The sequence below is a fragment of the Mirounga angustirostris genome, unplaced genomic scaffold (assembly GCF_029215605.1).
Source record: "Mirounga angustirostris isolate CCGP_5_RB_7025 unplaced genomic scaffold, mMirAng1.0.hap1 SCAF_17, whole genome shotgun sequence".
NCBI classification, from domain to species: domain Eukaryota; kingdom Metazoa; phylum Chordata; class Mammalia; order Carnivora; family Phocidae; genus Mirounga; species Mirounga angustirostris.
The window spans coordinates 15606488-15633824 of record NW_026991725.1 but is presented as its reverse complement, the minus strand read 5'-3'; the positions used below and the strand labels follow the sequence as shown (position 1 = coordinate 15633824).

General features: G+C 52.1%; 1 protein-coding gene across 3 annotated transcripts in view; it reads left to right on the top strand.

Moving 5' to 3' along the window:
* The window catches only part of AKAP1 (A-kinase anchoring protein 1), a 33084-nt gene extending 10587 nt beyond the window's left edge, over nt 1-22497 (top strand). For all 3 annotated transcript variants that reach the window (XM_064582430.1, XM_045889209.3, XM_054510892.2), the window contains exons 2-11: nt 8443-10066; nt 12568-12701; nt 14267-14393; nt 14990-15117; nt 16956-17133; nt 18552-18702; nt 19159-19226; nt 20505-20578; nt 20813-20875; nt 21452-22497. In XM_064582430.1, coding sequence (XP_064438500.1) covers nt 8467-10066; nt 12568-12701; nt 14267-14393; nt 14990-15117; nt 16956-17133; nt 18552-18702; nt 19159-19226; nt 20505-20578; nt 20813-20875; nt 21452-21526 — 2598 coding nt within the window. In that variant the 5' untranslated portion in view covers nt 8443-8466 and the 3' untranslated portion in view covers nt 21527-22497. The remainder of the gene's footprint in view (nt 1-8442; nt 10067-12567; nt 12702-14266; nt 14394-14989; nt 15118-16955; nt 17134-18551; nt 18703-19158; nt 19227-20504; nt 20579-20812; nt 20876-21451) is intronic.
* The last annotated feature ends 4840 nt before the right edge of the window (nt 22498-27337 follow it).

Here is a 27337-nt window from a genome sequence, read left to right as displayed (position 1 = left end):
TTGATACAGAGGAAGTTAGCACAGCTTCTGGTCAGGCTGCTGTTGAGAGTGTATATTATGCTGTAAATATTGCTTATGGCCTCAAAGTTCTTGGTTTTCCATATTTCCTTTCTCGTGTTCCCCCCCCCCCCCCGGAGTATTTCTTTCACTCTGTTGTCTGTGTCTCATCCCATCTCCAGCTCTTCACTGTGCCTCGGCGGTTGCTCTCAGAGCGCCTCATTGTGCTCAACACAGCAGGTGCTCAGCTGTTCATGCTGCTCCTGGGAAGCACCCCTCTTCCTTGCTCTGCTTCCCCTTCATCCTGGGACTCCATGCTTCCCTTCTTTGGTGTTGCTTTGTGCATGGGTGCCCCCTCCTTTCTTGGTTTACTCCCTTGTCTTGGTGGAGCCCATCTTTCAGGAGCTTGCTGAGAAAAAATGGGGGAGGGTAAGCAGCCAACAAGAAGCAGGCTGACTTGGTCCTAAGAGACAAGGACAAGTCCTTCTGAAGGCATTGGTTTGGGGTATGGCCCAAGACTTGGTGGGAAGTCAGCAAAGACAAGGAGGCGCCTGCAAGCCTTTCACCCTGCCAGCAGAGTATCTGGTTTCACTTTATGGAATAGTTTGAATGAGAGGGGTCTGGATTTGGGCATCAGGTGCTGAGGAAAATGGGTATGGAACGAAAATCTGCATATTGAATGGGACAACCCAAGCCCTCTTGGCTCTCACAGTGCTGGCATTCAGGCTAACAACCTCTCCACCCCAGGACATTAGAACATTCTAATCTGTGGAAGCTGGCAGCCTGATTCCTGTTTGTCCCCCACCCCAGCCAGGATACTTGCCTGACTCTTGGACCAAAATTGTCCGTTGGTCAGTGGCAGAGGGTGGTACCAACAGGCCCATTGAAGAAGGTCATTGGTTTTTTTTTTTTTTTGGCCCCAAAAGAAACTGTTGAGACTTGAAAGTGCCTCGAAAGTACATTCTGTCTGTTTCATTTCTGTGTTCTGCTGTGCTTTGTACCTGTAGGTGCTCATAAAGATTTGTTGGATAGAAGTGACCTTAGGCCTTAATGTGATTTCTGAGCTGGTAGTATTCCACTGTCTGCCATTTGGAAAGTCAGTGTCACACCTGTCACTCTGCTCACCTGAGGTGGTGGCGCGAAGGGCTGCTTGCCTCACACCATCCTTTCTGATTCCTTCTAAAGGAGTGTGTCCTCTTCATTAGCTTCATTAGCTTCATTAGCTTTTTGGGGGATGCTTGTTGTCAGAGCACAACTTCCTATTTTGGGCAGTCTTGGGTAGTGTTCTGTGGTCATGGGCGGGAACTCTGTGTACCTAGGAACACTTCCTTGGCACCTGCTTTATCACTATCCTCAGAAATCTGTCAGAATTTACTGGTAAAGCAATCTGGTTGCCAAGAGCTGAGGATAAGGGACAGGATGGATGTGACATAGTTGTTTAAAGTTTTTGAAAACCACAGAAACTTTGAAAACCACATTCCTACTCCCCAGATGAAACAATGGGAAGACCTTTGTAGAAAATACTGATCCTTCCCGCCCCCGCCCCCCCCGCCTTTTTTTTTTATCATTTGAAACCTAATAAGACTGGATCTGCCAGATATTTGGTCAGCAGAGCAAGGGAGACTGGGCATGTCACCTTTGTATGGAGTTTTTACCAAGTTTTCCAAACTGGGAGTTAGTTTAATTTGTAATTGAACTAGAGGAGAAACATCTCTTAACTTGAGACCATGTCCAGAGAGGGGATTTTTTGCTTCTGGCTCTTCTTACCTGGAGCTCCTGGGATTGGGCTCTGGGTGTCCATTTTGGCTGGAGAAGGCTTCACTGAGCAGGTGCTCCCACCCAGATGGTACTGGGTTAAGCCTCCAGCTTCCTGGAGAGCAGCCCAGGAAGTGGTCTGTGACTTTTGGACAGCTGATCTACTGAGAACAGGGAGGGGGGATGGGGCCACGGTGCCTCACCTGGCTGCTCTGTGGGGCCATCACAATGAAGGGTGTGGAGGACAGTATGGGACCTCACAGCCCCACTGTGAGCTAATTTGGAATCTTCAGGGTGCCAACGTGAGTCAGAGCCCACACAGGCCCCCTACAGATGAAGGTAACAACTGTTTGAACATCAGGGCTGGGCTGAGACCTACATCCCTGAGGCATGGCTCTGATTCCTGGGCCCCAGCCATGCTGCTGAGGGTGAGTGGCCCAGCTTACCATCGTCCTCCCCCCTCAGGGACAGCACCAGACACCGCCCAACAAGGTAGGCCCTGGCTGTCACAGCATTTACCCAGCTCTTGTGTTTGTTTCCGGTCTGCTCGGAACACCCTCTAGGACTGTGCTGTCTTGTAGGTAGCCACCAGCTGTATGTGGCTATTTAAATTTAAATTAATATTAAATAAAATTTAAAATTCTGTTTCTCAGTCACACGGGTCACATTTCAAGTGAGTAAGTAGCCGCCAATATTGGACTCTAGTCGCCACTTGGAGATCACCCGGGCGTTTGCCTCTTGTGACCTGCTCTGCTTTGGCCGTGTTTCAACTGCTGCCGCTTGCCCCCATTGCCTTGACAGTAAAGGTCACACTTCTTTTGTCTGGCCCCCTACCAGCTCTTCAGCCTCGGCTCCCAGGACTTGTCCTGCTCTGCTCTGCTCTGCTCTGGGACTTGCCACTCCCTTCTACCCCCAAAGGCAGCTTGGGTTGAGAACCTTAATTTATGTCATTAACCCACCCTTTCAACCTGAGCAAATTCTGGCTGCCTCTGAGACAGGCTTCTTCGGGTTCTGTTTGCCTGCTTCTGAAATTGGGCTCAGCTTGGTGCAGGTGTGGGTGTGAGCGAGCAACACATACACACAGATTCTTCAGTATGTGTTGTGAGCTTCTGGTGGACAGAATCTTTTTTTCTTGCAGCATCTTAAACATATTTATGTGTGAATTATTACATGAGTGAATGTATGTGTGTAGCCTCAACCTGATGAGAAACCAGGAGGCCCTCTTGTGGTCTTGCACAGACCTCTGTGTGTGTGGTCTTCCTCCACTAGTGGGGGTGGAATGGGAGGGGGACCTTGGCCTGGCCCACAGCCTGCTGCTCTTCCTGAATGCAGTGACAGCAAGTGCCAAAGGGTCTGCATCATGTAGCTCTTTCCTCTCCTTTGAAGAACCCCCTGCAAGGGGAAAAGCCCCTCAGCAACAACTTGACGGGCTGGGCATTCTGGAGATGGAGTGTCTTGGACACCTGGGGATAGTCTTTGGTAATGTGAACACATAACCCTGGAATAATGGAAATATTCAAATTTCCACTTGAGGGGGGCGGTATATAAAAGTCCATTCAGAATGCTAAGTCGATGTGACTTCACTGACCAGGCCCAAGTCCACAGTGGACTTGATAGCCTAAGCGCTTCACTCCTAAGTGCTTGTTATTATGATCAACTTTCCCATCAATTAATTATATGCAGCTCTTTTTTTCCCCACAATAACTGCAGCCAAATGGGCTTAGTCACTGGGACCAACACTGTTTGTACTGTTCCCAGAAATTTGTTTTGTTTAGCAGAAGGCTCTAGACTGCAATAACTGGGTTGGTCATTGGTGCTGGGAGTGAGGCCGTTACTTCTCCAGAGGTAAGCTTTTCTGAGAAGCTGCAGGTTCCTCTGGGAGAAAGGAAAGGAATCCTTTTAGAACCTGGACAGAGCAGGTGAACCTAAGGCTTTGTGGGGCCATGGCACGTGCCTGCCTTCGGCTCTCTGTGACCACTGGACAGCCAGCCAGCGTGCATCTATTCCTGGGCAAATGGGCCTGCTAAAAATAAGCAGGCAGCTATTCCAGCAGATTCAAAATAGCCACTTCTCCCCACCAACCCTCAGGCAGGGCTCTGCCTCCTTCTGCAAGGCTTTTCTCTGGCTTGCCTGAGTGTCTGGGGCCTCGGGAGGGGGAGGCCCTGGGGGAGGTGGCTGCCTTCAATTAGCTTGTGAGTGTGAAGGCTATTAGACCGACGGTGTTAAATGCCACTGATATCTTGAAGTTAGGTTTTTTACAGAAAACACCAACCCAAAAACCAGGGCAAAGAGAGCAACTCAAGAGTCTGTTCCCAGAGAAGGAAGGTAGGCTGAAGCGTGCACATCTGTGCATGTGGGCCTATGTGTGAATGCACAGGTCAAGGCGGCCCTGTCTGAGGATTCAGGAAAGGTTGGGGCCTCTTAGAGCACCTGTCTAGGCCTATCAGACAATGTAAAGCAGGGAAAACGGCACCCTCCTGATTCACAAGAAGTCTGAGGTGAGATTGGCTCCGGTAAGACCCTTGGGAGTGAAGGGCTGAGGAAGGGAGGGACTTCTCATGACTGGGGGGATGTGGGGGCTTCAGTCACCTGGCGCTCCCTGAGCAGTACCTCCAGGCAGTGGTGCCTTCAGTGAGACCCCCCGAGGCTCCTTTGGATGGGGCGGCTGCTGATCCTATGGGCTCTTGGCTCTTGGCTCTGTTCTTGGTGGAGATGGCTAATATCTCTAATCACAGCCCCCAGGTAGCAAGGAAGAAAACAAAGCAACCCTTCTGTCTGGGGATCTCATACCTCTTCCCTCAATTTGTGGGAGCACTTGAGTTGGGCACTTCCTGTCCCCAGAAGTCCTCATGGAGAAAAGGGCTTTCCCTGGAGGAGCAGGGATCCTTCTGGCTCTCCAGCTCTAGTGGGAGCTGGGGTGAGTGGTGGGCACTGGGGATCCAGGTGGGGCATTCAGTATTCTCTGGGTTGGGTGATGCCGTGTCAGGGTACACTTTCTTGGGGGCCCTCGTGCCACAACAGCAGGAGGCATCCGCCTTGGAACTGCTGCCGAAACTGTTTCCCGAGCTGTAATTAGCCATGTAGCTACAGCTGACTGTCTTTAGAGGGCTGTGGAGGGTGGGTTTGGGGGCTCAGAGCCTCCATCCCTGGGGAACGAGTGGGCCGGGGTGGGGAGGGTTAGGTGGGTGAGTGGGTGGAGGTATCCTGACAAGCTGCAGAGCAGTGTTGTGGCCCCAGGTGACTGGTCCTGTGCTCGGTGTGAACTAGGTCCGGGAGAAGAAGGGATGAAGTGGGGGCTGGGGGACAGTTACACGGGGGGCCAGGGTATGGGTTGTAGTGTGGATCAACAAGGGTGCAGGACCAAAGCCAGGCTGGGAGGGTATGCCTGAGTGTGGGCCTCTGCCTTATAGCTGGTTCCTGGAATCTCCAGAGGTGAAACGGGGGTCAACTGCTGGGCCCTTAGGATCAACTTCTAGTACCAAGGGGGTGAGAGGCACTTTGTATCTTGGGTAGCAACTCCCTCCTTACACACCTCAATTTGAGTTTGGCCTTGGGCTCTTGGTGTGTAAAACAGGAGACTGCCGTCTATGGGTTGTTAAGCCCTAGGATTCTTTATCTTCCTCTCTACCCCACTGCATGGAATCTTGTTCCTGAGATCAGAGAATTGGTAGAAGACGATGGGAATCGTAACTCTAAACCCTGTTGAAATGAGATTGTCTAGTTAGTAAGGAATCGGAATCTAAATTGACTGGCAAGAGGAGAACCCAGGTTGAGACGCAGCCGCACTTACTGTTGCAGGTCACCTGTTGGGTGGGACTGATCTGACTGTAGGCCATGTCACAGGCATACTGCCTTATCCTGAGAGCACCCTTCCCCCAAAGCCTCTATCCCTTCTCAGATTTTATTTTTATGCGGAAGACGTTGAATACAAAGCAAATACCCTAATGTAATCTACCACTTCTTGGGGTTTGTGCACATTGTTCCAGGAAAGTGGTTCTCCAACTTGAGTGTACATTGGAATCACCTGGGTTGGGGCACCTGGCTGGCTCAGTCAGTGGAACGTGCGACTCTTGGTCTTGGGGTTGTGAGTTCGAGCCCAATGTTGGGTGTACAGATTACTTAAAAAAATAGAAAAATCTTAAACACCACCCCCCAACCAAACAAACCAGAAAACCTGGTACCTTGGTCTGACCCTCAGAGATTATGATTTCATTGATTTGGGTGCCACTTTGGCCTTGGGATTTTAAAAACTTCCCAAGTGATGCTGTGTTCCACTTAGTTGGAGAACCACTGAGAGAGAAGTTTAAATCTCTCTCCCCAAAAGGAAGAGATTTTTATCTTAGATTAGCAGATAAGATTTTTATCTTTATATTAGCAGATAAGAAAAAAACGACTGGAACTAATAAATGAGGTCAGTAAGGTTGTAGGATTACAGGATCAATGCGCAAAACTGTCTCCTCTCCTACAACTGAAAGGCTTGGCATGTATCCTTCCTGGTTTTTCAGTAGGATTATGTGGACATAGACGTTCCATGTAGGGTGGTGTACAGCTTTTATTTTCTGTGTCACAGCAGTTTTTCCACGTCCGTACGTGAGCTCAGCCTACTTCTCTATCACTTATGTGGAATAGAACCCGAGTTCAGGCCCTTGGCTGTATGACCTTGAGCTTTTTTTTTTTTTCTTTTTGAGTATTTAAGTAATACCTACACCCAACTTGGGGCTCAGACTTGTGACCCCAAGATCAAGAGTCGCATGTGCCACTGACTGAGCCAGCCAGGCGCCCTGACCTTGAGGTTTTTTTGTTTTGTTTTAATTTAAGCAGACTTCATGCCCAACATGGAGCCCAGCTCGGGGCTTGAGCTTAGGACCCTGAGATCGAGACCTGAGCTGAGATTAAGTGGAACGCTTAACCGACTGAGTCACCAGGCGCCCTGCCGACCTTGAGCTATTTTAACCTTGATGATGGCAATACATTCCAGACCAGGTGGTTGAGGATTAAGCGATACAAGGGAGAGCATCTAGTGAGGTTCTGTGTTTGAATGTGAAGTTGTGAGGAGTGTCATCGAACTTTTTGCCTAGAGGGATTGATAGAATCTTCTGAGCCTGGCCACTGCTTAGCTCTGCTTGATATTTTCCAGTCCCACGGATTTACTTTCAAATATTAGAAGGTTTATAGCTTTCCCCACCCCCTCACTTTGGGGCAGAACATGTTTCCCAGTGTGCTTCACTAACTCTAATGTGTTTGTGAATCCCCTGGGGGTCTTGTTAAAATGCAGCTTATGATTTAGTAGGTCTGGGATGGGGCTGTATTTCTAGCAGGTTCCCAGGTGATGCTCACTGCTTCTGGACCGTAGACCGCCCTTTGAGAAGCAGAGTCCTAGAGCAGTGGTTCCCAGTGGAAGCATAAATCCAAATTAAGCACAATAAAACACAAACCCAAATTAAGGTATAATTCACATATCAGTGGAGGATTTTTGGTTTTAAGAAGGCTTGTGATTTTTTGCAGACAGAATAAAATTTACTGGCATGGGAGGTACTGAATTATAAGCATTCTAAAATAAGTCTGTCACAAACCTCTAGAGAGAGCTAACCCAGCTTTGCATAGCACTTAATACATATCTCAACTAATCCTCGTACCAACCATGCTTTATGAGCTATGTCCCCATCTTAAGAGGAAGAAAACTGAGGTTCCTATCTCCTTTACGTGTCTGCTGCCTGCTCCTGGCCCTTTATTATGTCTCCTGGCCCGGACCCAATTGACTTAGGTGTCCGGGTTCCTGTCGATGGATAATGCTGTCCCTCCTGCTCCCCTGATCACCCGGGAACACAGTTTGGTGCATGTGCCTTGCAGACCTCTGCTGGCTCTCTGCTGCCTACAGGATAAAGTCCAGATTCCACAGGGAGGCCCCAGAACCCTCACTGAGTCCACTGAGCAACTTGATTCTGCAAGCATGGCCAATTCCTTGCCCCTGTATGTTTTGCTGGTCCCTCAGCTTGGAGCCTCCCCCTCATCCTTTTAAGTTCTTACTCCTCCTCTGTTCCAGTGCTTTCTTGCTGCATAACTGTTTCATTGACTTACAGTTTTGTGGGTAATGTGAGGGACATACATACATGTGGTTTCATGGGTCTTTAAATATACTCCAATGTCGGGGCACCTGGGTGGTTCAGTTGGTTAAGCATCTGACTTGATTTTGGCTCAGGTCGTGAACTCTCAGGGTTGTGCGATTGAGCCCCACGTTGGGCTCTGCACTCAGCGGGGAGTCTGCTTGAGATTCTCTCTCCCTCTCCCCTGCATGCTCTCTCTCTCTCAAAAAAACCCCCAAAAAACAAAACTCCAATGTCACCTGAATAGATAAGTGTTCTGGGAGTTTAGAGAACTAAAACACTAAACACACTATCCCCTTGGGGCAGCATGGAATTTGGCATTGAGAAGTGATGAAGGAAGGGACTTGGGTCCAAGAGAAGGCTCGTCTTGTTTCAAGGGAGTGTGCATGGACGAGGGAGCAGAAGGGGGCTTATCTCCCTGCCTACCCACCTCTAGTGGATCACGCTGTGGGGACAAGCTGGGGGAGGGATGCCCCTTCCAGGGGCAGGGGAGGGGAGAGAGAGCAGCTGGTTATCTTTCTTGTGCAGTGACATCAGGATCCCCCTGCTTGGCACTCATAGCATCCCTCTCTCTCCTCCTCTCCAGGTATAATTTCTTTAGGCCTCCGGGATGGCCATCCAATTCCGTTCACTTTTCCCCTTGGCATTGCCTGGAATGCTAGCAGTCCTCGGCTGGTGGTGGTTTTTCTCTCGTAAAAAGCATGTCAGCAGCCAGGACAGACAGGTGGAGGCCAGCGCTGTGGAGCTGAGGGCTGGCTGTGCCATTAAAGAGCCACGCCCCAGGGAGGACCCCTGTCCTGGAGTAGTGTCCACGCCCCCCAGCGTCGGACTGCCGGAGGAAAAGGAGCCGTCTACCGTGAGCAAGCCTCCCACAGAGCCCCCAGCCTTGCTGCGGCCACATCCAACCTGTCGCAGGTCCGAGTCCTCAGGCAGCCTTCCTAACACCACAGACATGAGATTTCGACCAGGAACACGCAGAGATGAGAGTGCAAAGGTGGAACTAGCCCTAACGGGTGATGAAACCGGGTCCGTTCCTCCAGAGTGTCCCCTCCCGACCCCAAAGAGTGTTCCTTTCCCCCACGAAGCGGCCGAGGTGTGCAAGCGAGAGTCCCCGTTCAGTGCGACAGGAGGGCGGGGCTGGCAGGGCCAGGCTGTGGCCCCCCAAGAGAAGCCGAGAGAGACTGGGGGGGCCGAAGGCACCGGTGACGCAGTGTCAGGAGAAGGCATGCTGGAAGAGGGTGTGCTGTCCCTGGAGCCTGACTCTGAATCGGAGAGCAGCAAGGCGCCCAGCCCCGCTCCCTCGGGAGCTGCGGGGGAGAACGGGAAGGGCAGCCCGCCACAGACGGAGGAGGAGGAGGATGCGGTGGGGAAGCTGCTGAGCAGCCTCATCGAATCGGCTCACACGGAGCTGATGGAGGATGACGAGCTGCTGGCGCCACGGGTCAGCGGCGGAGCCTGCCACGCAGATGGCACAGGGGGGCCGGGCAAAGAGACTGTGGAGCAAACTGAGAAGATCGAGCAGGCTGCCTACCAGATCATCTCCAGAGTGATCTTGGAGGCAACTGAAGAGGTGCTGGCCACCACCGTGGGCAGGATTGCGGATCAGGTGTATCAGGCTTCAGCTGGTCAGCTCCAAGGGCAGAAGGAGGAGAGCTGTGTGCCGGTCTGCCAGAAACCTGCCCTGGGGCAAGATGCTGAGGAGCCCGCTCCAGCCACCGAGGACTCCGCGGCCTCCGCCAAAGACGCCGTGCTCCCCTCGCCACACCTGCCCGCAGAGGACCCGCCACCACCAAAGACCTACAGAAGCTGCCTGAGCAGCCCTCTGTCCAGCCCCACCAAGGACAGGAAGCCAAAGAACTCCGCACACCACATCTCCCTGGCGCCTTGCCCACCTCCAGCCGTCCCCCAGGGAGAGTTGCTAGATGAAGCCCGAGTCCTGGTGGAAAATGCCGGATGCATCCCCTGCACCTCTGACACCAGCCAGGAGGCCCCTTCAGTGGCCTCTGAGCAGTGCTCAGATTCCATCAGCACTTCGGGGCTTGAAGACTCGTGTACAGACACCAACTCAAGCCCCAGGAGCAAGGCCATCTCCCCGCCGCCGCTGCTAGAAAGTACTGTGCCCTTCAGCAATGGGGTGCTTAAGGGGGAGCTATCAGACTTGGGGAATGAGGACAGATGGACCGTGGATGCAGAAGCAGATCATTCGGGAGGTAGGAGGGTCTTGGATGTTCCTCGCTTAGAGGACGGGGTGGGGGTAGGCGAAGGCTGCTGGTCTGCCTGTCCCTCTGCTGCTCCTGCAGTAGTAAATGCTCTTCCAACTCCGAGTCCCAGCTGGCCTGCAGAAAGTCGGGGCCCAGCGGAGTGCTGGCTCTCCCGAATCCCCCAAAGCCGCGGGAGCTGTAACTTGGTTCGGCAGCCAGGGACCTTCCCCAGTCCTCCCGAAGGAGCCAGCTCCATGTTGGGTTTGGTGATTAACCTCTGTGTGCCTCTTCGCCTCTCTTAAACCTAACCTCTTAAAGGCGTTTGTAATGGAGAGGCCTCCTTAGCTTTAATTCCCAAGTCCCAAGAATGGGTGTGAACTTTTTTTTTTTCCAATGGTTTATTTCCTTTTAATCATGTGCTTGTTCCCATGTCTTCACCTGCCTTCCTTCTCCAGAAGCTCTTACCGGGTAAGTGCCCAGAGAGCGGCCACAGCCTTGACACTTGAGGGAGGCTCTCACTCTCCTGCCTTGTCGCCACTATTCCTCCGCAGAGAGCCTCCGCCATTTACTTTCTATGCAGCTGCAGTTCCGTCCCCAGGAAAGAGGGGCACTTTGGTCACGAAGTGTCCACTGGGGGTTTCGAGTGCTGACCCCAGCATAGACAGTTCAGACCGCTCACATACAGGTCAGCAGCTCCTGACCCTGGTTTCGCAGCCACCCTGGGGTACTTTCAGTTATCTCCTGCAAAGGGGCCGTGAATTCTCTGTGGGGGTCTATGACTTGCTTGTCCCGGAGCCACTCCCTACTGTCTCCACTCCAGGAAGGTTGGGAGTGTTTAGTGGGAGTTTCACTCCTTCCAGCCGCATCTGGTGTGTATCCCACACCACATTTTGTCACCTCTAAGATGGCTGTTGAATTAAGACACCACTGATTTCTGTACCTCTAAACGAAAGAAAACTCACCATTGTGATCATGATCATAGAAGGCCAGAGACCATAAGATGCATCCAGATTTCAGGGATGTTAGGATGTTTTTGTTTTTTTAAAGCTCTTAAAATGGGTAAACAAAAGTTTTTCTAAGAATGAAGGAGTTTCCCTTTATCCGCTGGCCCTCAGCTGAATTAAGCCCGTCAGCCATGTCCTGCCACCTGTAGATGGATCGTGGCAGCTACGCAGATGTGGCGAAGGCCTGGAGTTGAGGCCTCACGGGAGAGCAGGCTGATGGTCGGGAGGTATAGGGACAACAGATAGGAGGCTGGCGGTACCATTCACTCGGCACTCCGGCGGGCAGAGCGCAGGCTCCTGCCTCCCTGGGATCTGCACCTGAGCGTGCACAGCCCTGCCTGTGCCTGAGGAAATTGAAACCAAGGGGGCCTGGGGACCAGCAGCTAAGGGAGCTGGCTGCGAGGGCGGCCTGCTAGAGTCCCTCATGGTCTGAGCCACCTCTGGGCGTCCCTGGGGTGACCCATATTGGTCAGTCCTGTTCTGTCCGGAAGAGGCTGGGGCCCCTGATGTTGAGGGACAAGGTTACTCTGAAGGTGACTCGTCCTTAGCTGGGGACTGAATCTGCATCCAGACAGTACATGCATTGCTTGGCAAAGGATTATGTCCAGGGTCTGGAGAAACCATGTGGATAGTAACCTAATTAGTAGAATCTCAGGAGCGATCTATTTCTGGCCGTTAAGTCGTCCATATTTAAGCCAGAATCCTTCCTCTTGAGCTGGTCTGGACCCGTGTTTTTCTGGGATAGCCCCTCCGGCACACTCTTGAGTGGGAGTGGAGCAGACCTCATCGATGCCAGGGTCCTGCTTCCTGCTCTGTCTGGGGCATGAACTTCAGCCCAGTCTTTTGATCGGGGGTAAAGACCCACCGTGAGCCCAGAAGAGCATTCAGAGTTGCACAAGTCAGGCCTAAGCAGAGGGAGAGAGGGGGCCTCCTTCCTTCCTCTACTTCCAGTAGGGCCCCGGGGCAGGATAAGAATGGGGCCCTCAGACGAGCCCGCAAGGGAGGACTCTTCTAGCTCTGCTTGACCGAAGTTCACCGTCCATGAGCCCCGGCTGGGGGCCGTGGGGGACTAGAGTCCCTTGGTGTTGAGGGGCTGGTGCGGTTGGAGGGGCGTGGGCCGGTTGTGACTGGCGGTGGCTGTGGAGGCCAGCCCTGCCGGCCGGCTCCGGGGACCGTGTGGACCTGTTGGCCCGCTCACCACCCTGCGGACCCCCCTTCCCAGCTCACCACTTGTCCCTGCTCCAGCAGCTGTGGCTGGGCGTGGCCGCCAGTTCAGCAGGTGGGGCTGTGAGTGACAGGCTAAAATTAGGTGTATCTACACCCCCAGTCCTCCTTTCATCGGGGTTGTTCTAAGCCTTCTAGATTTCGGGTTGACAGGCACCTGCCAAGCTTGAGGAGGGGGTGTGGGGCGGGGGCCTCCTGGGGATGTGGATTTGGGAGTTGTGCGTTTTTGACTGCTCTTAGCTGGTGTCTGGGTGTCTGTGCATGCTGCTTCCTCCCCTGCAGGCTCAGACGGGAACAGCATGGACTCAGTGGATGGCTGCTGTGGCCCCAGGAAGACTGACAGTTTCCAGAACGCCCAAGCAGGCTCCAGTCCTAAGAAGGTGGACCTCATCATCTGGGAGATCGAGGTGCCCAAGGTAAGGGCTGCAAGTTCCACGTTCCCTCAGGCCCAGGGTCATCGGGCTTAGCGGGGAGGGACAGTAAGCCAGAGGCTGGAGGGAAAGGGGGGGGCACACTCTACCAGGGCCCAGAGAGCTTCCTGCGATGTGGAGCTCCCACAGCTGCCTTCAGGGGGGGACTTGTTCTCATCTCCTTGAAACTCACAGGCTACTCACTTTCCCCCTGGGGCTTCCTCGTGTGCACTGGAGCTCCCATCTGTTTGGAGATGCTAGCAAAAACCAGACTGAGGACATGGGCCAGGCGGGAGTCCCTTCGCCGTGCTCTGCTCTAAAGCTCCCCAACGCAAAGTATATTTGATAATTGGGCATATTTCGGAGAGCTTGAAAAGTATAGACCTGTATGAAGAGAATAACAAGCTGCTCTAATCTCACCCCCGGGAGTGACTGTGAAGACGGGTGTTTCCTTCTCGTCTTGCACCCTGTGGTTTTTAAACAAAACTGAGATGATGTTGGTTTAATTAATGCTTTTAAATATTTAACAATTTAATTTTCCTGTGTTATTCTTTGAAAATATGATTTTAACTGCATTATTCATTGTGTGAATGCCAGTTTACTTCACTAGTCTTCAAATCCAGGGTACCAAAGTGGTTTCGAGCTTCTTGCTATTCTAACTTAACAATTTTATTAGCTTGATCTTGATGTTTATTGCTGGGGCTCAGAAATAATTGGCCAGCTGAATTCTCCTGGGCACTTAGCTCCCTGCCGCCGTGGAGACTTGGCTTGGTTTGAACTCTGGGTCAGGCGGGCTGCTTTGACCCCGGGGTGCTGGCTCCCTTGGTGTTTTCTCCCCGCCGTGACCCTGAGAGCCATTGTACCCTCTTTTCCAGTGGTTGCAAAGGGTACGGGCAGGCAGCTCTGGGTGCAGCGCGACCGTGTCCCTGGGGACTCTGCTGGGGTGGGGTCATTTGGGATTGTCTCAGAGCCTATCTTACTTACATCATGGCTAAGTTGGGCTTCTTCTGTCTGCCTTGAGCTCTTGGCACGCTGGGCACTTCTGCAGGCCTCATGCTCCAGAGGCTCTGGGCCACTGTCAGTTGGCAGCAGAAGCCCAAGGGTTCTTTCTTTGACTTTTATTTTCGAATGGACCCTCTTTATCTTCGAACCCGGATAGACTTGAGGAGGTGGAGGAGTCATAAATCGACCCTTGTGCTGGTGAAACCTCTCCTAGTATAGATTTGGGAGGAGAAGATGCTGGCTTTGCAGCTTTCTGGATGTGGGCCACATTGTCGGGGAAGAAATGGGAACTGCTGAGAATGGGAGCCAGACTGTAGTTCAGCCACTTAGTAGCTGTGTGATGTTGGGTGAGTTACTTAGCCCCTTTGAGCTTGTTAACTTCATCTGTAAAATGGTGATAGAAGTATCTGTTTCAGAGCTAAGGGCTCAGAACAGTGGCAGATGACTGCTGGCATGTTGACAGTTAATGGTATGTTTGAGCTTGACCTTGTGTAAAACAAAGGTAGGTCTTTGGGAACATAGGGAATTGGTTTCCCATTAACACCCCCAGTTGTCTCTTTCTCTCTCAGCACTTAGTTGGTCGGCTAATTGGCAAGCAGGGGCGGTATGTGAGTTTTCTGAAGCAAACATCTGGTGCCAAGATCTACATCTCAACCCTGCCTTACACTCAGAACATCCAGATCTGCCACATAGAAGGTCAGTGGCAGCTGCTGGCTTGGGTTTCATTGTCTTCCCTGAAATGTAAAGCATTTGAGTCCCAATTATTCCCCTTTTGGAATCTTAAGTCTCCGAATAGAAAACCCTGCTCATCCCAGGTGAAGGGAATGTGGGGCAGTGGGGGGGGGGGGGGGTCTTCCTTTAGCTCTCCTCTCCTGTTCAGCTACCTGAAGGAGCCTCAGCTCCCTCCCCCAGATCTTCTGTCCAGGAGAGGCGTGGGCACTCAGATGGGCAGTATGGGGGGCCTGGGTTTAGAGTGCCTGCTGCCTCACGTGGCTCCCTCGCAGAGCAGAACGTGGTTGCCCTCTGGCCGGTGAGGGTTGGGCCTTTCCCATCTGCTAGCCTCCTCTTGCATTCAGAGCATGGACACAGCGGCAGAGGTAGCACTGGAAAGGTCAGTGGGTTTCAAGCCTCTTTAGATGCCTTTCTTCTTAAGGCGAAACTTCTAGCTTTTTGGCTCCGTAAAGATACACATGAACTCTAGGAAAACTCCTGTGGAGTGGGGCATGTGCGGGAGTTTGGTTTTGAAGTTTGTCATACCCACTGTGACTCTCCTGCCTTTACCCCCCGTTTAGGTTCTCAGCATCATGTAGACAAAGCACTGAACTTGATTGGGAAGAAGTTCAAAGAACTGAACCTCACCAATATCTATGCCCCGCCCCTGCCATCACTGGCACTGCCTTCTCTTCCAGTGACTTCCTGGGTGAGCATGCGCCTGGGGGACCGGGCCAGACCAGACGTTCTTGTCTCCCTGTCACTCCAGTCTGCCCCAGATAAGAAACTCCCAAGACTGTGGGCCCAGAAGGGCAAGAGCTTGTTGATGCCTGTGACCTCTCACCTCTGGCCGCCTCTGGTCAGTTGGTTCTGCTTCTAGCCTGCGTTCTCTGCGGCTAGGCTCTGGGGCTGAGGTGCTGGTACAAAGCCAGACTGCCTCTGTCCCCACTTAGAAGGACCATTCTCCTCGGGCTCTTGACACCCGGGCACCTTTTGTGTTTTCAAGGCATTTGCCTAGAAAGGATTATAGTCTATCCAGGAGACTTGGTGCACCCAGACTGGCTTGGTGATGTGTCCAGAGTCCCAGGCTAACACCTCTGAGGCCTGGATGGGACCCACCTTTGTGGGCCTGGATGGGCTTGGAGTGGGTCCTTGTGTTCCTTACTCCTAGTTCAGCCAGGTCTAGTGGAGGCACTGGTGAAGGATTCCCTTCCCCTTCTCCTTCCCTCTCACGGGAGGTACCTATATTATAAAGGAGCAGACATTCTCCCCACTTGACCCTGGGATCCAGGTGGCTCTTTGGAGGTTGCTCCTGGAGTTTGGCAGGAGAGGAAGCTGACATCTTGGGGCCTCTGTGTGCTGGGGTCTCTGGGGTCTCTGGGGCCTATCACTCGAGATCCTGCAGCATGCCTCCAGCTCTGTTTGAGCCTTCTCTCCCTGGTAGAAGAATTGTAGGGTTCTGTAGGCCAGAGATGATGACGGCACTTCACATGTGGGCTGAATGTGCTGCTTTAGGAAAATTGTCTCCCTGGTGTTGGTTTGGGAGGGTTGACTTCTTGGTTCTAAATCTTGCCCCCTCCAAAGATGCTTGTGCCGTGGCGGGGAGGGATGGGTGTCCAGTTACTTTCATGCTTTACTTCTGAGTGCTAGCATTTTTTTCCCCAGCAGGCTTGGACCAGACCCACTCTTTACTTGTAAATAATTGAGCGGCTGGGATGGCTTCCTTCCCTTGTTCTCTGTGTGGCTTGGTGGAACTGGAGAGGAGATCCCAGGTGCCTTTCAACCAGCTGCACTCGGGGGAGGTGGGGAGGTCAGGACTCTTAGCCAGAGGCCCAGCCACCTGACTGGAAGGTGGCCTCAACATCTTCCTGTGTCCAGGGCACCTAGATGTTGCCGGTAACTTGGCATCAGGAAAACTAGTGTCTAGGGACAAGTCATTTTGAGAGCAGGCTTGGCCTCTGCCAGGGCCTTTAATGTTGGGCCTGGCCACTGAGCAAACCTACATTCCAAATCCCAGAGCGGGGATGAGTTGGGAGGTCTGTGGAGTGCAGAGAGGAGGAGACAGGGTGACTCAGACTGTTGGATTCTTGCTGGCAGGAAAGCAGAGTAGAGGGGCCCTGCCGGACTTAGAGCTCCTGGGGTCAGCTGCAGGGCCCAGGTTGCTGGCTGACAGGCCTGGGGCCTGCCCACCTCTTACTCTCTGCTGGCTTGTTCTCTGTGGCCCCTCATTCCCTTGCTTCAAGAGAGGCTCCTGCCCAGGCCCCTGCAAGGTATCCGCAGCTGGCTCCTCCCTGCCGGGCCCCGGGACGAGGCTGCCTCTAGAGGTTGCTCTTGGCATTGCAGGGCAAGGGCCGCTGGAGTACGCCTTCCGTGGCTGAAGTCGTTGACCCTGGGCTTCTGCCATTTGGGTGCTCTGTTGCTTTGGGCTGCCACGCCCTTCTCAGAGGTGTGCCAGCTCAGGGGTTTGCCCTGGGGCCTCCGGGCTTACCTCAAGCCTGAGAAGAGCAGGATCGCTGCAGTGCCTGCTGCCCCTTCCCCTCCCTGCAGCTCATGCTCCCTGATGGCGTCACTGTGGAGGTGATCGTGGTCAACCAGGTCAACGCCGGGCACCTGTTTGTGCAGCAGCACACGCACCCCACCTTCCACGCGCTGCGTAGCCTGGACCAGCAGATGTACCTGTGTTACTCTCAGCCCGGAATCCCCACCTTGCCCACCCCGGTGGAAAGTGAGTGCTGCCTGGGCCTCCGCTGGGAGCCTTGGCTCCGGCCAGGCCAGGGGGAGGAGTCTTGGGGGGGCCTATTCTTCCTTTGGTCTCGACCCAGGAGGAGCACGTCCTGGGATCCTTCACGTGAACAGCATCCCTGAGTTCTTGCCAGCAGCGTGGAGTTAGTCTGGGCTGAGCCTCCCAGCTCTCCTAATGGAAACGGTCTTTCCACTGGCGTGACGGAGTCCCATGGCATTGGAGTGGATTTTTGGCACACGAGTTCAGATCCCAGCTCTGCCATTTATCTGTTTACTGGGGGCGATGCCCACTTGTTTCACGAATCAGGGTTGGATGTATGTGTGTTATATGTAAAGTACCTGATCCAGGTGATGGTTCTCGGAGACGCTCCCTGAGAGCAGTAGGCCCTGCTGTGGGGTGTCTCACCTCCATGTGACCGATGAGAAAACAGGCTCTCAGGTCAGATGGCTGGCCCAGGTGATACCTGAGCACGAACTGGGCTCTAAACTCCGTTGTGCTTCAGAGTGTATGCTTTATCACTTTTTCTTATTGCTCTTGTTGGCAAGAATCCAATGTCAGAACGTCTCTTCACCCACCCCTAGCAGGGACTCCTACCCTGGAGCACCCTGATGGGCTTTTAAGGATTTAGGGAAACCTTTGTAGCAGAAATAAGGATTTAATTGTCATCAGAGTCTCTTAACGTTGCTTCAGTCCATCAGTGAGGACCAAACTGGGGTCTAAGAGGACTGAACCAGGGGCTCCCTTTAAGGATCAGGGTGAGGACATGGTGTGGTCAGCTCTGTGTGCAGGCGCTCACCCCGTAGTTCCATGTGTCCTGTCCCTGCTGCCGTGGGGCGGGGTAGGTGACTGCTGGTGCACTTGCTCCCTGGCCTTGGCTGCCTGGGAGGCCTGTGTTCTTGGCGCCTTCCTGAAGCAAAGGCTAGAAGAGGCGGCCTTAAGCCTACGGGTCCTCTTCTGATCATTTAAGAGTCACCATGGGCCGGAACAGGCTAACAAGATCTGCTGCACTTGGGAGGTTCTTGATTTTTTCTGGGACTTTCCCTTAAGAATATAAGTCCCCCTTCCCTGAGTTTTGGATTTTACTTGGTTCCTTCTGGTCAGTCCTTGTTCATCTCAGGCTTTAGTAGGCTTCAGAGTAAATGGATCTGGAAGAATGCTTTTTGGTCTAGAGAGCTTTTGGGTGGCGTACATGGGAGGCCAGATTTCCCACGTCCAGGTCCTTCCCTTGGCGCCGGTCTCGGGCTCCAGGGCAGCTTTGGAGGCTCCTGGCTATTTCCTGGCCCTGTAGGGGCACAGGCCTCTGAGAAGTAATGTGGGGAGGTGGGTAGCATCGACCGGGGTGACCCTTGGTGCCCTGCCCTAGGCCAGAAGTATCCACACGCTCTCTTCCCGACCTGCAGTAACAGTCATCTGCGCTGCCCCCGGCGTGGACGGTGCTTGGTGGCGAGCCCAAGTGGTGGCCTCCTATGAGGAAAGCAATGAAGTGGAGATCCGCTACGTGGACTACGGTGGATACAAGAGAGTGAAAGTGGACGTGCTCCGGCAGATCCGGTGGGTCCGCGCTCCTCAGACATGCACACACCCCGTGTGTCGGGATGTGGGATTACTGCAGAGCTGGCTCAGTTTTACCAAGCCTGGGACATAGGTTGACTCTTCTGCTGCCTACTCGGGTTTAGCAGAGTCTGATAGAAACAGACTGTACTACTTGCCTCAGCTAGAAAGGCCCGTCTTGTGGCAGAGGTCCCCCAGGTATCCTAGGGCAGAAGTGAAGCAGGCTTCTCTCTGGGAGCTTGGTGCCAGGAGTCCCTCTGAGGTCAGCTGCTGCAGCGGGGAGGCCTGCATTCAGGCATGCTGGGAGCTGCGGCCTGCTCCCTTTCGTGTATGCCTCGGCTTGGCTTCGTCTTGGGTTTGCTGAGGGCTCACAGCGCTAAAGCACAAAGTAAATACTGGCCTGAAATGGAATCAGCCTTCAGGTTCATAAACAGTGTTCCTTCCTTGCCTTTCTAGATCTGACTTTGTGACTCTGCCGTTCCAGGGAGCAGAGGTTCTTCTGGACAGCGTGATGCCCTTGTCAGGTAACAGATGGGACCCCTGGCAAGGTGGGAACCGTGGTTGAGAGTAGGTCTTTCTCCCTGAGAGCCTTCGTTTGTGCCCGGAGGACTTAGGCTAACACAGCTCGCGGCCTCGGTCAGAGTTTGACTGGATGGGTCTGCGCCGAGGCCCAAGCACGTGCCTCTCTAACAAATACTCAGCTGATGCCACCAGTGCAGCTGGCCCATGGACCACCCTTCCAGGGCCGCCGTTCTGGACTTTCCCCAGGCCACCAGCTTGGAGAGGTTTCTAACACAGGATGTAGCTGAGAGCCAGGGTCCTAGCATCCACGGCCGAGGGTAGGTGTGGAGGCATGCAGCACTGCTCGGCTGGGCCTCCGCGCCCGGGGCACCGCGGGGACCGTGCTGACACTCACGGGTGCGGTATCCTAGACTGACCCCGTCCCCAGACGGAGGGGACTGGCGGAGTGATCTGGGCAAGGTGGCCTTGCCGGTTTTCTAAACTCTCTGGAAAATGGGATGGTATCTGTCCTTCGGGGTGGCTGAAGGAATTACATAAACCCAGGAACTGGTATGTGGACAGTGGTCAAGTTGCAGCTGCCCATGATGTGGAATTTGGTATTTGGAGGTGATAGTCCGCTCGTCTTGTTCTGGTCTGCATCCGGGACGTGCGCTAGAGGTCCTACAGGCTCGCTGCAGTCCGGGCCGCCTGAGCGCTGGGTGACAGCCTCCTTCTGTTTTCCTGTATTGCTCTTGTGTGGTCCCCTCCATTTCTGTCCATCTCCGCGGTCTGTCCAAGCGCAGCTGCAGCGCTCCCTCCTCCGCCAGGCCCTCCCCAGACCTTTGTGACCCTGCCTCTCCATCCGTGCCGCCTCTTGCCTCGGCTCTGTGCTTGTGCCTAAGTGTGTAAGGCGACGGAGAGTGCCGCCCCGTGCCCTGCCCACTAGCGGGGGACTGCCCACGCCGCGCTCTGTGGCCCCACCTTCATCAGGTGTCACCGGAGGAAGGTTCAGCCCGGGCAGCGCCCGGATTAGGTGGTGCTGGCGGCGGCGGCAGCGTTCCCCTTGAAGGCAGAGTTTCTGTCCCTTTGCTCCTGTCCCCTGGCAGCAACCTGTAGCAGAGCCCCTGTTGAGTGTACCCGCTTAGAGCCCCTGGCCTCCGTTCCTGCCACAGGTGGCTCTTCCAGACGGTTCCCCGGTCCCTGGCAGCATCTGCTCGGAAAACCCCTGGAAGCTTTGTGAGCGACAAGGATGTTTTGCCTCCGTGAAAGCCTAAATGCTGCTTTTCTTTTTCCTTTTAAAGATGATGACCACTTTTCACCTGAAGCAGATGCAGCCATGAGCGAGATGACCGGAAACACAGCGCTCCTGGCTCAGGTGTGTGCCTGGGAGGCGGGCAGGCTGGCCAGGGTCTGTCTAAGGAGCCTCCTGCCTGGCTTTTGGGCAGTGCCTCCCGGCCTCTTACCAAGCATCTTGGATTCTTGGCAACTGACCTTTGAATTCCTTTCTCCTTTGTGGCTGGGGCCCTGGGTTGGGCAGCAGTCTTTAACGAGGGGTGCGTGTGCGGGGGGAGCTTTTAAACATGCTTGCTTTCTTCTGTTGTTTTTCTAGGTGACAAGTTACAGTCCAACTGGCCTTCCTCTCATTCAGCTCTGGAGTGTGGTTGGAAATGAAGTAAGTTCTGTTCTTTCCCTTTAAGTTATTGGCCAGTAGTCATGGATTGATTGGGAGCTGATTCTGCCGTTGTGTCCTCTTGAGCTAATCAGAGGATGTAACTATAGACCAGTGCACCCTCCTCCCCCGCCCACCGGGACGTTTAGCAATGTCTGGAGACATTTTTTTGGTTGCCCCAGTCAGGGGTAGCAATGCTGGTGGCATCTGGCAGGTAGAGGCCGGGGAGTGCTGCTAAATCTCCCACAGTGCACAGGACAGGCCCCACGACAAAATGTCAGTGGTCCTTCCTGGACGTAGGCCTTTCTGGACCTTGTGTCCACTGGGTTTTCCCCACCCCATTTCATGGTGTTAACGCTTAGATTTCTTTAGTGTACTGAAAAGCCCGCCTTCATGCCGACAGAACATTCAGTAAATGCCCCCATTGGCCTAGAAGAGTCCTGTCCCCCACCCCCCACTTCTCTGGTACCTGGGGTGTGCAGTGGTCATCTGGGACTGAGAGAGGGAGAACCCTCGTTGGCCTGACAGCTGGCCCCGAGGTGCAGTGGGTAAAGCTCTCAAGGGAACTTTGTTTTCTAGGCGGTGTTGATAAACCGGTCGCTGGTGGAGCGAGGCCTTGCTCAGTGGGTAGACAGCTACTACGCGAGCCTCTGACCCCCGTCCCCCACAGACGCTTCTGGAGTCTTTATACACTGTTGAAATTGGGCTTGGCGCTGAGGCAAAGACGTTACATCAGAATAACAAACGTTATCTTCCCCAGAAGGTCCTCTTTTCTTTTTTTCACACTGTAGTCATGTTGAGAAGTCTCCTCTCTCAGACAAGGAAGGAACCATGGGTTCTTTCAAAGCCATAGGATGGTGTTTAACAAGCCAGTCAGTTTAGCCTGGTTCCAAGACTTTAAAAAAAAAAAAGAGTGAAAGTAAAACTGTCTCAACCAGGTTGTCCTCTACCACCTCTGTTCCCGTCTTCCTTCCCACCTCCTCCCCTCATTCAGAACCAAACCAACCGCAGCAGACGGGCCAAGGGATGTGTTGCCTGAGAGGGTTTCTTTTCCTTCAAAATCTTTCTTCAGGGATCAAGACATGAAATCACTAATTGGTATTGATTACTTGTACAGCTTACGTCAACGAATTTATGATGTTTAACCAGTTTTTATAAACTTCATCTAGGTCCTAGGAAGCAGACTTTTTAATGCGTATGTAAATACGAAGCAGTCAGACCTCCGGCCTTGGCTGGTGGGGGAGGGGAATGGTTATCTTGCCAAGCCTGGTTGTAATTTGTAACCATTTTCTATTTGTGCAAACTCTGTAAATATATGTTTAAAAAAATGTAATATTTTGTATAAGATACACTGGAGAACAAAGGGAACTGAAGATTTTTCCACACCACACATCATCAGTGAGCCGCCCCGCGGGCCCCTGCGGCTTCCAGCACATCGGACAGGGCGATTGTAGGGTAGAGATTGTGAGCGGGGATTTTTTTTTTTCCTGTACAAATTTGTTAAAAAAAAAAAAAAAATCAACTCATTTGAATTACCTTCCTGTGGTGTGTTTGATTCTTTTTTTAGACTGGCTTTTAGCATTGTGCCGACATAAGAAAGTAACTTATATAAATCTTGAACTGTATACATTGTAGCTTTGAGTCCATTTCTTCCAGGGTGAGAGGGTTGGGGTGGGGAGTGAGGTGGTGGTGAGTGTGGAGGGGCCCTGTCTAAAGGAGCCCCTTTAGCCAGAAATTTCCATTTTTTTCCCTCTCCTTGCCCCACAAGGTGGCAGCCAAGCTTCCTCCGGCTTCCCCTAGTGCCTCAGATAGCCAGGCCTGAGTTTAAAGCACTGATTTCCACAGTTCTTTGGGTGTTCTCAATCGATCTTTGAAGTTATGTCCTCTCTTGCGGTGCTAGGAACAATATATGCCTACATGGGGAGAGCAGAGTGAAGTTTTGATTTTTTAAAGATTTAAAGATTTTTATTTATTTATTTGACAGACAGTGAGAGCAGGAACACAGCAGGGGGGGGAGTGGGAGAGGGAGGAGCAGGCTCCCCGCCAAGCAGGGAGCCCGATGTGGGACTGGATCCCAGGACCCTGGGATCATGACCTGAGCCAAAGGCAGACGCTTAACGACTGAGCCACCCAGGCGCCCCTAAAGATTTATTTTACAGAGAGGTTGTGCTCACAGGAGGGAGGGGCAGGGGAAGAGGGAGAGAGAGAAAGGATCTTAAGTAGATGCCCTGCTGAGCACGGGGCCCAACATGGGGCTCGAGATTATGACCTGAGCGGAAATCAAGGGTCTGCTGCTTGACTGATTGAGCCACCCAGGTGCCCCAGAATAACATTTTGATTTAACAGACCCTCCAGGGCAAAGGCAGGCTTGGGCCCTTTGGCCTGTGTCTCGGAGCTTACCCCCCTCCCCCCACCACCGGGGTTTCTAGAGAGTGGAGGCTGCCCAAGGTTCCTTCACACTGAAGGAATCTTCCCACAGAGCTGCAGCCACTCTCCCCGGCCGTGGGTAACGAGTGGTTAACAGACTGTTTCCCTCATCTGTAGGATCAGATCATGGGACCAACCTCAAGGCAATGAGGCAAAATCATGGGAGTGTCCCCTGCTCGTACAGAGCTTGGCCCAAGGCAAGCTCTTATGGGGTCGGAGCTGCTCATCCTAAGTCCCAGCCGTAATTGGCAGTGACATTGGCCAGCTTGGGTTACACCCAGTCTCAGCTTTTTCTGTACAACTCTGTACCACTGGAGCAGACAAGGTTGTGTGGGAGCCTTCAAGCCAGTTTGGGGAGAGTCGCAAAGCCTGGTGCGCAGATTTGGCCTTTGGGAGCTTGAAAGGTTTTAATGGAGGGAGCCACAGAATTCTGGTGCCTGGTGGGGGACAGGGTGGTCCAGACAAGATAAGGGCTTCCAGTGAGACAGCTCCTGGGGTGATGGGTCAGGATCCCTTGGACAAGGCCCCCAGGATTGGGGAAGATGGGCATTGGGGATGAGGAGGTGGGCTGCTCAGGGCTTATAGTCTTAGCCTTCAGGGATGGGTCCCTTTAAGGAGATTTTGATATATGGGAGTAAAGTGAGTTTAGAGGTTGGGGAAGGTCATGTACTCTTTGAATTAACCCTTCTCAGATTACAGAGTTTGGAAAAAAGTTGATTTTGACCATTTTGCTGGTAATCTTGTTCTTATGGAGGGGTAGGCTTATGGAGGTCCTCACTCCCCCATTCTGGACGTCAGTCCTCTGAGCCAGTGTATTTTAGACATCTGCTCTGAGTTAACTGGGCCATCCAGGGGGATGGCTTAAGTATGACTTTGAAAACTCATGGTCCTGGAGGGAGACTTGGTCACCTGCCCGGGGGTATGGGGAAGACAGGTGGAATGCTGGTGCAGGAGGCTAGAACTTCCAACCTGTTCTTACTCCAGGTGTTTATTTCAACTGCTTCCCCTCGGGTCCTCTGGGCCCTGCCAAGTGGGGCTGCTCCCAGCGGGGTGTCAGCATGGAGGCTGGGGCCCAGGTTCCTGCTACGCGTGGTACAGCCTCACACACGTCCCTTAACTGTCACAGGCTTAAGATAAACCAAGATGAGTAGCTGGAGTGATGGAGAGCTTATTGTGTCAAGACAGGGTGCCGTTTTGCAGGAGATACTTGGTCCTCATGAGACCCCAGTGAGGCAGAAACTGATCCTGGAAATAGATGGTGACTTAGAAAGTGGTTTGCAGTTGGACACTCAAAGCCAGACTCTTGTCCCAAGGCAGGTCGCAACCACAGCCGCTCTGAAGTAACACGAGCACTGATCATGCTTTGTTCCGCATCCCCATGTAAAGGCGACAGTCGTTAAAACATCAGCCTGCAAAACAGTCTTACAACTGAGAATGGCAAAAACACCACGGCAGGAGGTGATCAATCACTTGGCTTATATGAGAGATTAAAATTTGAGAAATGTAAATAAAGCCAGGAAGAACATGTAGCATCTAGGCCAGAGTGAATGGTTTTGATCTTCGATGATCTGAAAAGGAGAAAAATCTCCACTGGGAAAGGTCATCAGGGATGTGGACAGAAAAGAGAACATCTGGATTGTTTCTACACCAGCACTGCCCAGTAGAAACATGTGAGCCACGTGTGTAATTTAAAATTTTCTAGGAGCCTCAATAGAAAGGAAAAAACCAGATGAGACTAATTTTAATAGTTTGTTTAACCTAACATTTCAACATGTAATGCACATTGGAAATATCAATGAGATTTTATAGTATTTTTCATACTCAGTCTTGGGGAATCCTGTGTGTATATTTTACACTTGCAGCCTGTCGGGCCGACTAACCACGGCTCAGGTGCTCAGGTGGCTACCTTGTGGGGTACCAGACTGTCCCACCGATCAGCATCATACCAGTACTGACGGCCTTATGTTGATGTTTGTCCTTATCTTATTCAAAAAGCTCTAGGTTCCTTTGCATATTTATTTTTCCAGATGACCTTTAGCATGAATTTTTTTTGAGAGGCAATCATGGTGAATGTTTTACCAACATTTGGAAAAAAATAATGCATGTTGTTGGTTTGTTATAAAGTTTTATGTAATATATTAAATTGAGCTTGTAAATTATTCATATCTAGTTTTTCTTTCTTGCCCTCTCCCTCCACTTTTTTTTTTTTTTGTCTGTACTTTCTGTCCATTCCCAAGAAAAGTGCATTAAAAGTTTCTGGTATTGTCATGCTTTCCTGTTCTTCTTAAGCGGAAACTTCTGAAAAAAGCTGTTGTGTTGCTAGGTTTGCAAAAGCTCATGGGTGATATTTTCTCATCAATGTGAAATATCTTTGGTATTCTGTTTGGTGCTTTTTGTTTTAAATTTTGTATTTTTTTTCTGTCATTTAATGAGGTGGATGGATGGCTTATAAACAGCACACTGCTAGAATTTTTTTCTTAATTTTTTTTTTTAAGATTTTATTTATTTATTTGAGAGAGAGACTGAGATAGAGAGAGCATGAGGGGGGGAGGGTCAGAGGGAGAAGCAGACTCCCCGCTGAGCAGGGAGCCTGATGTGGGACTCGATCCCGGGACTCCAGTATCATGACCTGAGCCGAAGGCAGTCACTTAACCAACTGAGCCACCCAGGCGCCCCTAGAATTTTTTTTCTTTTAGCGAAATCTAAGAGGTCAGTAGGTGAATCTGACTTGTTCACTGTAGTCACCGTTGCAATGTTGTTTGCCATTTAGTTCATTTTTCTGTTTTGTTTTGGGGTGGTTTTAGGCCTTTTTTTTTTTTTTGCTTTTCATTTGCTTGATCAGAACTTTTCCCTGTAGTAAATTTAGCATTTTTATTTTTTAAAAGATTTTATTTATTTGAGAGAGAGCAGAGAACAAAAGCAGGGAGTCGGGGGTGAAGAGGAGCAGAGGGAGAGGGAGAAACAGACTCCTGGCTGAGCAGGGAGCCCAACACGGGGCTCAATCCCAGGACCCTGGGATCATGACCTGAGCCGAAGGCAGACGCTTAACCGACTGAGCCACCCAGGTGCCCCTAAATTTAGCATTTAACATCTTGTTTCTGTGTTATCAGTGGATATCAGTTATTCGCCAGTAACTCTGAATTTATGTTTCTCTTAATGTCACGTAGTTACATTTCCTCCTTTCTCCCCAAAAGGGAAACTCAGCAGAAAGATTTCTGCCTTTCTTTCTACAGATGTGCATGCACACACTTTCTCTGTCTCCTGGGTTTTGTTAGAATCATCTAGAATCCAGTTCAGAATGCCAAACTTTTTTCACATATGCTTCTATCTCAAGAGTTTTAGAATGGTGACATTAAACTTCAGTCACGTTACCGGGAAACATTTTCGCCAACTTTGTTTCACCAGCTTTATTCCTACTATTTCTTACACACCTGCTCCTGAGGTCTTTATTTTGATTCACTTTTGTCTGGACTATGACTTTGACTTTTTTTGGTTTTCAGAGCACCTTGTACATCTGAACATTTCTGTCTTTTTGTCCTGACAATGGCAGCAGGTTACTAGGCTGAGCACCTCTGCTGGAGTGAAGGTCACCTTGCCAAAAATCCCGTCTTCCGTCCCCTGCAGTAGGATTGTGCATCCTTGTACTCTTGCACTCAGGCGTGGTCCGTGAAAGGTGGGTAGAGGCAGTGTGGGGCCCAAGGTAGACTCACTTGCTCTCTCCCTCCCAGCCATGGCTGTGCTGCAGGTGGGCCTAGTCTGTGCACCTGCGTCCTGGCGCGAAGACCACAAAGGGCTGGGTTGCGGCCAGTCCCCCATGGATGCAGGTGTGCGAAGCAAGTGTGTCCTAAGTCACTGAGGTTGAGGTGGTGTGTTATCTGCAGCCTGTTCTAGCCTGTGCTGATCGATGGTCCCTCGTTCTGGGCCCCTGACTTTTCCTCTGAGGACTTAGAGCTCTGGCCGTGGGGCTTGGGGCAAGGGTCTCACCCTCTCTCCCCCCATCCCGCATCCGTAAAACCCGGGGGTGACTTAGATGAACAC